At 45.4% G+C, this 13,777-nt stretch overlaps 1 protein-coding gene across 1 annotated transcript in view; it reads right to left on the bottom strand.

The window, feature by feature from the left end:
- The window catches only part of SDC2 (syndecan 2), a 116,416-nt gene extending 104,044 nt beyond the window's left edge, over positions 1-12,372 (bottom strand). Inside the window, exon 1 of the mRNA XM_053247261.1 lies at positions 11,617-12,372. Coding sequence (XP_053103236.1) covers positions 11,617-11,679 — 63 coding nt within the window. The 5' untranslated portion in view covers positions 11,680-12,372. The remainder of the gene's footprint in view (positions 1-11,616) is intronic.
- Positions 12,373-13,777: the final 1,405 nt, after the last annotated feature.

Here is a 13,777-nt window from a genome sequence, read left to right as displayed (position 1 = left end):
TTGAATCAAGAAATAAAGGTATCTTTTAGCATGCTGACAAACATAAAGACTGAAAATCACTGAATCTTGAACCCAGGTCTAGGTAAATTTCATTGTATAAATATTCATGAAACATATACAATAACATTGTATAAACATTTATGAGACCACTGTGCCACACAAAAACTGCAGAAGATTGACTAATGGAGACCTTACTATATCCAAAAAACCATTGTAAAAAATCAGTCCCCAGAATGTTTCACTTTCTGCACTTCACTTTTGTGCATACACTCACACACACTGTGTGTGTCAGGGGCGTAACAAGGCTGGAGTGGGCCTAGAGACAAAATTTTAAAATGGGCCCCTCGCTGATACACACACACACTTCACAATATATAGTCATGTGACTTGGCTCGGGGGGGGGGGGGCTCGAGGCGTGGGGGCCCCCAGGCAGCCGCCTCCCCTTGCCTAATAGTAGTTACGCCCCTGCTGTGTGTGTAAGCCAGTACATTCTCTTTAGCAATGTTAATTTACGCCTGTCATATGTAGCATTACCCAAAGCACAGTCATGCGTGTGAGGAAAAGTAGTTCATTCTGCATACTTTACATTGCTATTTTCTGATACTGCAGTTTCCAAGAATGCATACCATCATCCCCATCTTGTACTGTTTGAGGTGAAACGTTCCAAAGTAGGAGGAATTCTGATGACCTCTTGTGCAGCCGATTTCCTGCCTATGCGAATAATCCATGCTTTTAGGGACAGAAGTAATGTGCAGTGCAAGCAATCACAGATACGTTGGGCAACTGTAAACGTTTCAAGAGGTTAGTGCCAATGGTCAACCAGGTCATACATTACATGTCCACATAGAAATCCATAAGAAAACAAGATCCAGCACAGTTTTTTGCCTTGTGGGGTAAGCCTAGGTTGCCTTCATCTTATTCTTCAAAAGTGACACACACCTTAGCAAATGGTGATTTATTTATGGTCCAACGCCCTCCCTCCATGATTAGGACAGTCATTTTTTTGCTTTGTTTGGAATACTATTTGTACAATTATATATTTAAACCATAAGTTAAAAGACACAGTTTGCCAAACCGAAGTGCAATTGGACAAAAAACTGCACTTTGTTCTAAATCAGAAATAGCAGCTTTCAATCTGCCCCTACCTATGCACAAGGGGGGAGGCCAAAGCTCATGTCAAGTCTGAACCAGGCCGAGGAGTATGTGTGCTTCTTTTAAAATAAAATAAACTACTTTCAAAAGCTAGATACCATGTCCCATGATAGAAGTCTCTTAGCACACAAAAATACTTATTTTGGATAAAGAAGAGAGTACAAAGTGTGTATTTGTACTGAGCGTGCAAGTCAAACACTGCTTAACAGAGTTTAATGAAGCTGTCCAAAATAAATTCACCTTTGACCAGGAACAATTTACCCCCATAGTTTGGGTTTTGTTTTGTTCAGGCTTGCATATATTTTAAAATACAGTTTTTGAATGTTATGTACAATGTGGTGTACTGTACAGGTTACTTATGCAATATTAACACATATATTGCTCATCTCTTAGTATTTCACCCTGAGCCAACTCAAAGCCAGACAAAAACAATTCACACTGCTTGTTGGAAATGGGTCCCTTAAGGTTTTTTACTCTCTACAATGCTTTTCCCCAGAGTTGCTTCAGAACATACTGAGTGTTGGCAGACTTATATTCCCTTTTATATTGCTCTTCACAGAACACACACCACACATAATTACCATTGCACGGTCAAACATTAATTTCTTCTTGCTCAAAAGTACTGCAAATTATGTTTTGCTGTGAACAAGAGGGTTATATTGTCAGAGCATCAACTGTGCAATGTAGGACTATGAATAAAATTAGCAGTGCTGCAGATAGTGGCTGACATAACAAAGCAAGGATGTACTGGCACAGCGAGAGAGCAGTCCAACAGAACCTCTCAACTAACTGCACTGGTGAAGCAGGGAAGTGGCAGCTTATGGCACACTTTCCTTCCTCTGGAAGCCCTCTGTGCCACCTGAAAAATATGTCTCTGAGGGCTGCACAGCCCTCAAAGTCATATTTTCAGGTGGCATAGAGGGTTTTTAGGGAAAGGGGAGGACATCAACTGGCCGCTTCCCCACTGCACCAGTGCAGTTAGTTGGGCAGTTGTTAGGCTGCTCTCTCCCTGCACCAGTGCATCCTTGCTCTCTTTGTCAGCCATTAGATTCCTCACTTGCCTTGTGAGCAAGAGCTGAAGGCAATTAAACACATTTCCTTCACAGAACAGCCTGAAGTAATTCTCTCATACTAGCTACAACAGGAAACCATGTCATATCACTTTAGTAATGCGACTTGAACAAAACCCAAATTGCTCACTCATTACTTGCTGCAGCAAGATGAGACGCAAACATTAAAAAGGGGTCTTTATGACTCCGATACACAAGTAGAGTCTTACAGGGGACCTAATACAACCTCTCCATCTTCAAAGAACAACACAACTCTGTTTAAAAGAAAACAGCCACATCTAATAAGATGACAGAGTGCTTTTCAGCAGCTAGACAAGTGCTCTTTTATTCAGTCTCCAGATCACAACATAAATAATTATTCACCATAAGGAAAACATTTGAACCGGTGACCGCTTAAAAGTTAACTCATTTTGCAGTGTAATTAATAGTCATTTAAGGATGATAATCTAATTAATAAATCATTATAGATGCACCATGCTAAAGTTATCTTCAGTAAAATCCAGGGTTGTTTTGGCAAGCACTCATAGCAAGAAAAAGAAACACAAGGAATCCTATTAACTACACCATTGAAAGTTACTTATTTAAAATGTTATATCCTGCCTTATCCCACATTCAAAGCAGTTAGCAAAACATCACCACCATCAAATCCTATAAATTCGCTGACCTTCCCCATGATTTGCTATTACTGTATGAGTTATATATACTATCAAGGTCATAACCACAACTTTTATAGATGGCTGAATCTCATGAAATTTTCCAAAGACCACCAAGATTTTGCTCTTAATTAGCAAGAGGGAATCATTCCATTCAGAATGAATTCCATCAGGGGTCCTAAGAATGTCAACAGAATGTAAATAGGATTTCTGTTTAAAAGTTGCATCTGCTATTTGAAGGAGGAAGGCAAGGAATGCAGCTGTTTTCATAATCACTTTTGAATGCAGTAAGTTATTGTTTAATTAAACAAAACCAAAACAGATTCATGATAAACCTGTTAACCACACCAGAAAGAACTGCTCCTAGCCTCAAACCCCAGGGAATTTGTTTTGCACCCAGTTTAAATTGGTCTTGCTTAAAAGACAGGCAGTTTTACTGGATTCACACACATCATCATGCTTTATTTGGGCTCTGAATTCTGTAAAACACAAAAGCTCATTTCCAGCAGGCCTGTCTACCCAATAAATCTATTGCTTGCTCTGTCTATTCAGCAGATACTCCTCTCAGTGAGAAGTGCATCACCTGAAAATACTTCACTAAAGTGTGCACAAGTGCCATTCAATGCTTCAGAATAACAGAGAAATTCAATGTCATTGCTAACAACTCCACTATCTTAAGCAAAGAATTAAAGTACAGGCAGTTAAGACAACCTAAATCCCACAAATCAAAGGAATATCAGCCTGAACAATTCCTGTCATTTAGTGGCAGCATGGTGGCCTTATGTGTGCTGCAGCTGAGTCAGGGTCAGTATTCACAAGTTTTTGATGTCCACTCAGTTAATTTTAGATCCCACTCAGGACTGAATCAGGACCTCTCCACTCTGAATGTACGTGCACAAGCACTGCCTTGATACTGTTGCCCAGAACAAAACTCATTCCGGAGACACATGGGGGGAAAATTAGAGGGAGCACTGGTCAGGGTGGCTTCATGACCTACAAAACCTTTTGCTGCTTTTTATATGTAGTTCTCAGTAAAAGGGTGTTGCTTTTCTAAAACTGCACTCAAAACCAAAGGACAATTACTGTACTGAAATTTAGCTTAATCCTTCTGTCACCAACCAGACCAATAGTCAATCACTTTATTGGTTCAGATTTTTATATAAAACCTCTTGTTCCAACAGGATGGGCAAAACTTAGACGTGTGTTCAAATGTTCTATGGGCCTCGTCATACCTGGCCAACTACTCCTTCGCTGCAGCAGAAACTAATACAAAACATTAGCCGGAAGCCTACCCCAGACCACAGATGAACATTCTGTTAACATCCCAAGACTGAATACAGACGTAATACTAAAAAAGGAGCTCACAGCCCTGGATGCACCGCCAGGTTTCTTTTTATATTTTATATTAACATCTAACTCTAGCCTACCAGCAATTCTAATGATGTGTGTCATTCTTCTCCCTGGTTGTTTGCTACCTTTGCCACCTTTGCCACCACCTCCTACAAAACCATAGCTGGTCTCAGGGCATACCCAGGCTTAGAACTCAATGAGGCCCTCTCAGAGGACCTCAAGTCACAGTTGAGACCCCCAGCCCTGACAGGAACCCTCACCAGAGCCGCTTGCTCCACCAACAGTCCTCCCCATCAGCATAAACTAGGGATGGTCCCATTACTGGAACATCTTCCATCACCCCCAGGACCCTGGAGAGAACAGTGACACAGGGCTAAGGCACAACTCCAACACCAGAGGTGGAATGCCCACCTGGGTGCTTTCCAGATTACACCCTGCAACAGGGTCATGGCGGATCTCGGAAGTGTGCTTCCACACTTCCTGTGTTGCGACACCACAGTCCCTCCGCTGACAGCAGGGTGCCATTCACAGAACAGTGACACAGGGCTAAGGCACAACTCCAACACCAGAGGTGGAATGCCCACCTGGGTGCTTTCCAGATTACACCCTGCATCAGAGTCACGGCGGATCTCGGAAGTGTGCTTCCACACTTCCTGTGTTGTGACACCGCAGTCCTTCTGCTGACAGCAGGGTGCCATTCACATTTCCACTTAGGGATGTGCACTGGACCATGGCTTGGAGACTCGAAGGGGGCGGGGGTCTAGCTTTAAGAGCGGTGGAGGGTGCACTTACCCCTCCCGCCGCCTTCCCCCTGCTGGCGTCCGTGTTTTTCAAAGCCCATCAGGGCAGCAGCATACCTCCCTACCACTCTGTTGCCCCAGTCTTCCGGATACAACTGGAAGTTGCTGACACGCCTGCGTGTGCTGACACAGGTGCACCTGGTGCCATGAGCGCACCTGTGCTGGTGCATGCAGGTGACTTCCGGTCATATCCAGAAGACGATGGCAACAGCGCAGCAGGGAGGTATGCTGCCGCCCCGATGGGCTTTGAAAAACATGGATGCCGGTGGGGGGGGGAGGCAGCGGGAGGGGTTAGTGCACCCTCCCCTGCTCTTAAAGACAGACCCCTGTCACCTTCAAACCAGAAGAATCGCCAGTTCTTCGAACTGGTTCGGAGGCCCATAAAGGGGCACAAACTAACCCCTTTCACATTGTGTAACCCTGAAACCTCTAAGGCTTGTGAGGAGAAGCAGGTGTTTCGTGCAGTGCTTTGACCTGGGTACTTCGGAACTTGACACTCTCAGGTAAGCCTTTCTGTTGGAATCTGTCCATCACTGGTGCAACAGCTCCCTTCCTGAGCTCCTCTAGGCTCTTCCAGAAATTGTCTCTCTATCTTGCCACCTCTCTGCCCAATTGCTCCCAGGCCTTCCACACCAGGCTTCCTTGCCTAGCTGGATCTAGTACTGACCCTTGGCATGGAAGTGGTGCCAACTCTTTCTGTCTTGGCACTGGGCAGTGGAGTGCTTGGTTTCCTAGCCAGAGGTGGTCATGGCTACAATTGCAACTGGGCAGGGAGGTGAGCAGAAAGGCAACAATGTCATCTCAATGTTCAATTAGATCAGGGGTTCCCAACGTATGGTACTCTAGATGTTGCTGGACCACAACACCCATCACTCCCAGTGACAATAAATTGTTGCTTGGGATGATGGGAATTGTAGTTCAGCAGCTTCTGGAGTACCACAGGTTGGGGCAGCGAGGGGCAGGTGCGGAAGAGGGCGGCGGCTGTGGGCAGGCAGAGAAGACGGCGGGCAAGGGGAGGGCGGGGAAGGAAGACGGCGGCAAGCAGGCAAGAAAGCAGCAGCAGTGCAAGGGGTGGGGGGAGAAAGCATCAGCGAACAAGAGGCGCAGATGCTCTCTACTGGATCAGCTAGTACTACATTAAAAAAAGAGCCGACCAAGCATTTGTGGTGCTAAAAGTTCCCTTCCCGCATTATGTCTGCCTTCATCCTTAGTCGTGGCCATGGGTGATCTACACTGAACCAGGGCTAGAACTATCTGCAAGAGGAGCAGCGCAGCCATTGAAAATAATGGCCACATTAACACACAAAAAACACATTTTTTGCACTTGCACAGGAGCACACTTGCACAACTGCGCGAACAGTGCACTGCAGTGTATATGTAACATTGAGCAGTATGTCAGCCACTATTTATAGCAGAGTTAATATTTGAACTGGGGACTTCCTGATTCAAAGCTCAAGCTCTTGGCCATTACACTACACCAACTATTTGGACTATTTGAGAGAATTCCCTACAGTCCTTAACCCCAGCTGGACTCATTGATAAAGGGGGACACAAAATTATTTTCCCCTTATGGGTCAGATACCTAATACAACACAACTATCTTCATCCGCCAGCAGAATGGTTATGGCATCACAACATCTATTTGTGCCTAATGAAATATTTTCACCATATTACCTGCTGGAACCACAGTGCAACTGGAGCAAACAATCTGTGGCAACGTAGAATGTTTTCAAGATGTCCAAATATACTTTCTGGATCAGATTCCAAATACCACAACTATGTCACCACAATTGATGGCTTTCAGTATTTACTGTAATCCAGATATAATTTTCTTTGCAATACATGCTTGTGTAACACCCTCATTTAACACACCACAATGTCTATAATTCCTCAGTTCTGTTGCGTAGGAAGCAAAACACACACCTCCCTTCTAATTTTTGGTTTCTGAAAAACTGTTGGCTAGGACTTCTCTTTCCAAAAAAGAAACAATTAAAGAACCGAGGAAGAAACGCATGAATCAAGACAAATTTGGAAAATACATGAACAAGATTAAAAGACACTGACATGTCACAATCTGTTGGAAACACATTTGGAAACAAGAATTTATACTTCAGTATTGCTCCATCAAGATCAGAAGCCGGCAGACATCTCAAACGTGTTCCCCACAGGATATCACAATGAAATCTGAAGCTTTCATTACTAGCAGAGATGTGCACAAATCAAGTGATTCAGTCATAAGAAACAATGCAGAACTCAAATCACCCCATTGTTCCCCATGGATAGGTCCTAGGGACACCGAAGTGGGCTGGGAGGTAGGGCATGATGGGTACTACATAACACACCCAACCCACAAAAGAAATAGGAAAGCAGGTGATTATATTTTTAAAAATTAACCTTTCAAAAAAAAAAAAAACACCCCATAGGATAATGTAGAGGTTTTGGCGGAAGGTTATAAAAAGAAATTATCTGCTAGTGCCAAAACCAATTTAAAAAAAGATGAAAAAGCCAACCAGAATGATGATTGGATCACTCGAATCGATTCAAGCTCAAATCACGGTTGATTTGATTGAAACTCAAATCAGGCCCTTTATTCTAAGGGTGATTCGATTAGAATCCAAATCACTCGAATCGGCCCAATTCGAACTCAAATCAATTTGACTAGAATAGTCAAGTGATGAAACACCATAAGTCTGTTCAAGTATTGTACTGTCTGAGAAGGCCCTTAGAAAGTTGTAAAATGTTGACACTAGCTAAAAGAACAGTCAATCACCTACACCATGATCCAAAATAAGTTTACTGTGAAGAAATCCTGTGGATTTCAATGGGGCTTCTATGTAAGTATGTTTAAGAGTGCAACATGTTCATCAAGACAAGCATCAGTAGGCCCAGGCTTCCAAAGCATGAGGAGGGACTCTCCAAAATGGCTGCCAGGGGAGATGCGAATTCTTCCCTTAGAAATCACACCATTCCCCAGCCCTCAGTTCAGCAAGTGCAAGGCTGGGGCACAGTCAAACAATGTGATGCGGGCACGTGCGAGTTTAAACCCCTCCATTGGTGTTCATCAATGGTGTTGTGAGCCTACTTCCACCTTTATGAATTTTAAAGATGATATGGTTCCAAACAATTCTTTTTTAAAGAGTCTTATTCAGGAGTGTAAGCAAGTTTGGAGCAGGCCCTGGGACAGGAAGCAAGGATGGGCCCTTGGGCTCCCTGCCCCCTCCCCATCTTTGCTGTAGAAGAACAGTAAGGACATGGTGAGATACAAAACATGATCAGCAGCCTGCCCTTTCTCTCGCTCTTATGCAAATAATATCAGAAACGGTCCACGTACACAGACACTTTCAGTCACACACACACACACACACACACACACACACACACACACACTCAGAGACTTTCCCCTGGTTCAAAAGCATTTTAAAACATATATACCTACTACAGTCAGCTCAAATAATTCATACATCAACAGTTAATAGTGTAGCGCAAGCAGTCACCCTGTTGGTACCCCCTCTCTCAAATCAGGGGCACAGGAACATTTCTCTCCCTTGTTCAGTTAAAGCTACACCCCATGTCTTATTGCATCCAGACAAAAAATTAATACTAACCATTCAACCTAACCTCAAATATTTCATTATAACAGTCAAAACGTGGTCGTTCTTTTTCAAGTGCTATCAGTTTGCTGTGGCACTGGCAGATACCTTTATCACAGGCACAAAAGATAATAGCATCATTCTGCAATTAGTGCAACTGCTAGTGATGCTTCTTTGGCATTTAGATTGCAAATTAACCCTATATTAAGAAACTCTAATACACAAATATTGAAGCCATTGTTCTCATACCACCATTGATCCAAAACACTTCACAAGTATCCATGTTTCCAGAAGCTGCTTCCAGTCACAATCATGTCCATTTTACAGGCAAAGTCAATAAAAACATTAAAAGATTTTGCCAGTTAAGATGCTAAGATCACCAGAGCTAAGCTAGAAGCAGTTCCTCCCATTGCAACCAGAAACCTAGATATGCAGTCCAATCCTAAACAGATTTACTCAGATGCAAGTCTCCCTGAGTTCAAAGGAATTACTCCCAAGTAAGTATGCACAGGCCTGCCATCCAAATGCAGTCCTGTGCACACTTACGCTTCTCTCTGGTTGCATCCAGGGCATTGGTAGAATTGTGCACACTTACTTGGGTGTACGTCACATTTAACTCAGAAAGACTTAATTCCAAGTAAATATTCACAAAATCAGTCCACCAGATTTGGAAACCCGTGACAACAAAGAAGATGAATGGAAAAATCCATCACATTTTGATCTCACACACTTCTCAACCACAGACAAGCCCTTATTTTTGCCTTCTGATGAATTCAAGGTACAAAACAGTCTGGAATGTTTCTCAAAGATACAGACAAGACAAGTAGGGTAGGGGGAAGCCCCCTCTTCTTTTGACAATGCCCTCAAATTAGAAAAGCAGCCAACCCACCCCAAAGTGAATAAGGAAAGAAAAGTTAAACCACATCAACTTTCTAATGAGAAAAGGAAAATCTCTAGGAGTAGTCTTACATTTCAACTTGGCTTCACTATTACTATTCAGTAAGTAGCTCTGATGTCTGTATTATACATAAGGAGGACTACATAGGGAATTGCAAATGCAAACAACATTATCCAGAGATAAACTCACAGAGGCTGCAGATTCAAGAGATGTTGAACTACTAACCTTAAAGGGGGGAAAGAAGTCATGGGAAAGAAGGAATAACCCAATCATTAAGAGTGCAAGATATTTATTTTTTTTGCACAAATGGTATACAGAGATGCTAGAGCAAGGCGGTGGCGGGGACTGGGGGTGGGGGGAGCCACAAGGCACAGTGTACAAGATCTGCAGCTGAATGACACAGCTCTCAAGGGATATAAGTACTCTTCAGCAACAGAAGCCAGCAGGGATTTGAGCTATTTTGCAAGGAGACTTTCCTCCACTTCTCTGCAGAAACACTAAAGAGGGGTGGGGAGGAGTTTCTATTTCACAATGATCAGAAAATGCATTCAGTTTAATGTCTAAAAGTCAGCGCTGGATTCCACAATATGCGAGAGGGGAGTCTACACAGCAGAAATGCAGCAACCAAATATCTTCCACTGTGCCCTGAGCAAGCACCATAGTTACAGCCCAGAGAATCCCTAGCTGGCTTCTAAAGTTAAAAAGCCTAAGAGTCAACTGCAAAACAAACCCCAAGAGGGAAGCTAATGTTTTCCCGAGCTTCATTTCGACAATAGGTGTCACCCAGGGCTCTTTATGTCCCACCACCGAAGGGGAAAATTTAACTCTTTATCTTCCTGAATTATTTTTGCTTCGGGGGGTGGGGGAGCACGAATAGCTTCCAACCATAATCCAATTTCGATTAGTCAAGAAGATGAACCCGAAGAGCCACTCTGGATTTTAAATAACCTCCCAAGAACGAGCGGGTTAGAATCACCATCATATCATGTTCTCCTCGAGTCCTCCACGCCAGTCGACGAAGCAACACACTGTAAACTTCTCTGGGCTGCTAAAAAAGGATGTCACAAGAACTCAGCCTCATGCACCCACTTTCTTAAGAGGAGTGTTTTTCGGAGAGTAATCTATCTACCAAGCTTTCCATCTCAGCATGATGCCCACTTAATTAAATCATAATTTCCAAACACATTTTAAGTATTAAGAACAAACAAATAATATAATGACAAAGAAACCCAGCAATCACCCCCGGTAGAACAAGTTACTGGGTTGTCAAAACGCCTCTTCGTAAGCAACATCCCTCGTTGCAAAAGACTGGCCATAATTCATAATTCCGGGGGGCGGGGAATCACTGCCCCATAAAATATGGATTCCCCACTTCTAGCCTCAGCCTCGCATACCACTACAGTGAATCGGAACACCAAAGTGTGCCTTCTGCTTAGAAGTTCTGGTCTTTGCAGATGACCTCAGCAAATGTCTGCACAACAGATGTGGGAACAGCGGGGGTGTCTCATCCTTCCTCTTCCTCCCCACCCCCCACCCCATAATCCAGGGACAGAGCTGGCTTCTGGAACCGAGAAAAGGGATTTCAAGATTGTTCCAAAATAGACCAAAAATAATAAGAATACACGCCTCATCGTGACAATCCTTGTTGCTGACTGCAAAGATTTGCGGAGTTGGAGGCAGGAGAGAGAGAGAAATCCCTTCCCTGAGCGCTGGAGTGGAAAAAGTAAAACGAAGTTTCTCCGGGATCTGAATTTGCGAGGGGCTTGTCCTGCAAAGCGGGGGGGGGGATTGTTTATCTGCCGCAGCTGACCAAATGCCATTCGCAATCGCAGGGTTTGCTGCGGGGGGGGGGGCGGGGGGGGCGAGGGGGGCTCGTGGAATTCAGAGGGAAGCTGACCCTACTGAGACATCGCTGTTGCGCTCTTCTTTCCCAAGCCCAAAATAAAGCAAAACTTTCCGCCGCCCCATAAACGCAGCAGGCCATCAAGCCGAAAGCAAGCAACAGCCACCCATTCCCCCTCACTTCGTCCAAAAGCAAAAAGTCCCACCAGGCGGAACCTAGGGAAGAGCTGGACCACCAAGCCAAAACTCAGCGGAACTTACCGTCTCTCCAGAGACGCAGCAGGCCATCAAGGCGACAGCAAGCATTATCCACACGTTCCACATTATTCCACCCGGGGCTGCAGCTCTTGCCTCGGGCCACAGTCACCAGACGACACCGCGAGAAGGACCCCACCACCACCAGGCTCCAAAAACGAGCCTCCCAGGCAGATCCGACTGTGGTCTCCCCCGCCCCGGCGGCGGCAGCAGCAATGGACTCGCTGGCTCCCCCTTGCCCTCTTGCCTCGTCTTGCGCCCGCAGCCGCGGCTCGTCCTCACTTGTTGGCTCGCTGCAAGCCTACCAGCTTCAGGGCGGAGTTGGCTGGCTGGTGGGGAGCAAGGGGGAAGGGAAGGGAAGGGGCGGTGGGAGGCTGTTGCGGCGGCTGGTGCTGATACTCTGCCGCCTGCCCGCTGTGCCTCGCCTGCCTCCCTCCAAGCCCGTCCCTCGACTGCTGCTGAGGAGGCGCTTTCTTCCTCGCGCTGCTCTCGTCGCCGCCGCCGCTCAAAGAAACGAGGCAACAAAACACACGCCAAAAATGGGGCGGGGGTGAGGGGGGAAAAGTTTGGCCAGGAGGGAAAAGAGCGGAGTTTTCCACGAGGGACGAGCGGAGCCTCGTCGGTCCCAGGTTGCTGCTGCGACTCCTCGCTTCGCCTCCACTTACTTGCGGTCTGGTGTGAGGCGCAGGCAGCAGCGCGACTCCTAGTTAAAGCCTGGAGAAATTCCTGCAGGATTACAACCAGATTGGCAGGCCGCGCAGCCAGTGGGAAGGAGGGAAGGGAGGCTTCGCCGCCGCGGCAGCCCCGGCTCGGCTTGGCCCCTCGCAAATCCGAGCTAATCCCTCTCTCCGGCACGGACTGCCTGCCGCCCCCGGCCCACGCTCCCGCCCCACCGCCCCTCTTTCCGTCCACCTTCAGGCAGGCAAGGCAGGCAGGCTCCTCCTGGTTCGCGCTTTGAATGATTGTCATGGATGCAAAAGAGCCTGTGTTGGGTTGCCTTTTTACAGCTTTCTATTCTCGGCACACGCACTTCTGCCTGCCTGCCTGCCTGCCTGCAATCGCCATATAGACAGGAGAGGAGTGGGGAGAAAATTAAACCAAGAGAGAATGAAAAGTAGCGAAATCGGGGCGGGGGCGGGAGTGGTGGTAGGGGAAAAAATGCAAGTTATAATATCTGCCCCGTTTTCTTGAACACCTAGATAGAGATGGAGTATGTTGCCTTTTTCTGTACTGCACATAACCCGACTTCAGAAATGTGTTTGTCCTCGTAGTAAAGACATCCTGAATTCCAGCCACAGATAATTCGTCTGAAATATGCACCAAGTTATTACTGCAAGAACTGGATAAAAAAATTATTACCTTTATTTATATAGCATCACCATCCATGGGCATGGCTACTGTACAAAGAATGAGAGAAGGGTCTCTGCCCCCAGGGGCTTACAATCTAAGTATGAACAGAAGAGAAACAACAGTGGGAGGGGGGAATAGAGGTGCAGCTAGGAAATTTTGCAGCCCCCTTACCACCACTGCAAGTTAAGCATCATCCTCCATACACACACACAGTGATTGATACATGCAGTATTTTTAACACCTGGGCTCTTGAGGGCACAAACAGCAGCTGAACTCACAAGAATGTAAGAATATAAAACAGGTATATTTATTTAGAGGGGGCGGGTTCAGTTACAGTTGCCACCAGCTCCTCTGGTGGCAACTCAGGACCGGGCTTTCTCTGTGGCTACCCCAGGGCTTTGGAATTTCAGGTCCCTGCTGAAATTAGAATGTTTCCTTCTCTATTTGTTTTCAGGAAGACCCTCAAGATTCTCCTGTTCTCGCAAACTTTTAATTAGAATTCTTTTATTTATTTATTCATTTGATTTATATACTGCCCTTCCAAAAATGGCTCAGGGCAGTTTACACAGAGAAATAACAAACAAATAAGATGGAACCCTGTCCCCAAAGGGCTCACAATCTAAAAAGAAACATAAGATAGACACCAGCAACAGTCACTGGAAGTACTGTGCTGGGGGTGGATAGGGCCAGTTACTCTCCCCCTGCTAAATAAAGAGAATCACCATGTTAAAAGGTGCCTCTTTGCCCAGTTAGCAGGGGTAATAAAAAGAAGAATTTATTTGAGAGGATACAGGAAAAGAATTGTGGTTAAGGCAAA

This window comes from Hemicordylus capensis, chromosome 4, assembly GCF_027244095.1.
Source record: "Hemicordylus capensis ecotype Gifberg chromosome 4, rHemCap1.1.pri, whole genome shotgun sequence".
NCBI classification, from domain to species: domain Eukaryota; kingdom Metazoa; phylum Chordata; class Lepidosauria; order Squamata; family Cordylidae; genus Hemicordylus; species Hemicordylus capensis.
This window is presented reverse-complemented; position numbering and strand designations above follow the sequence as displayed.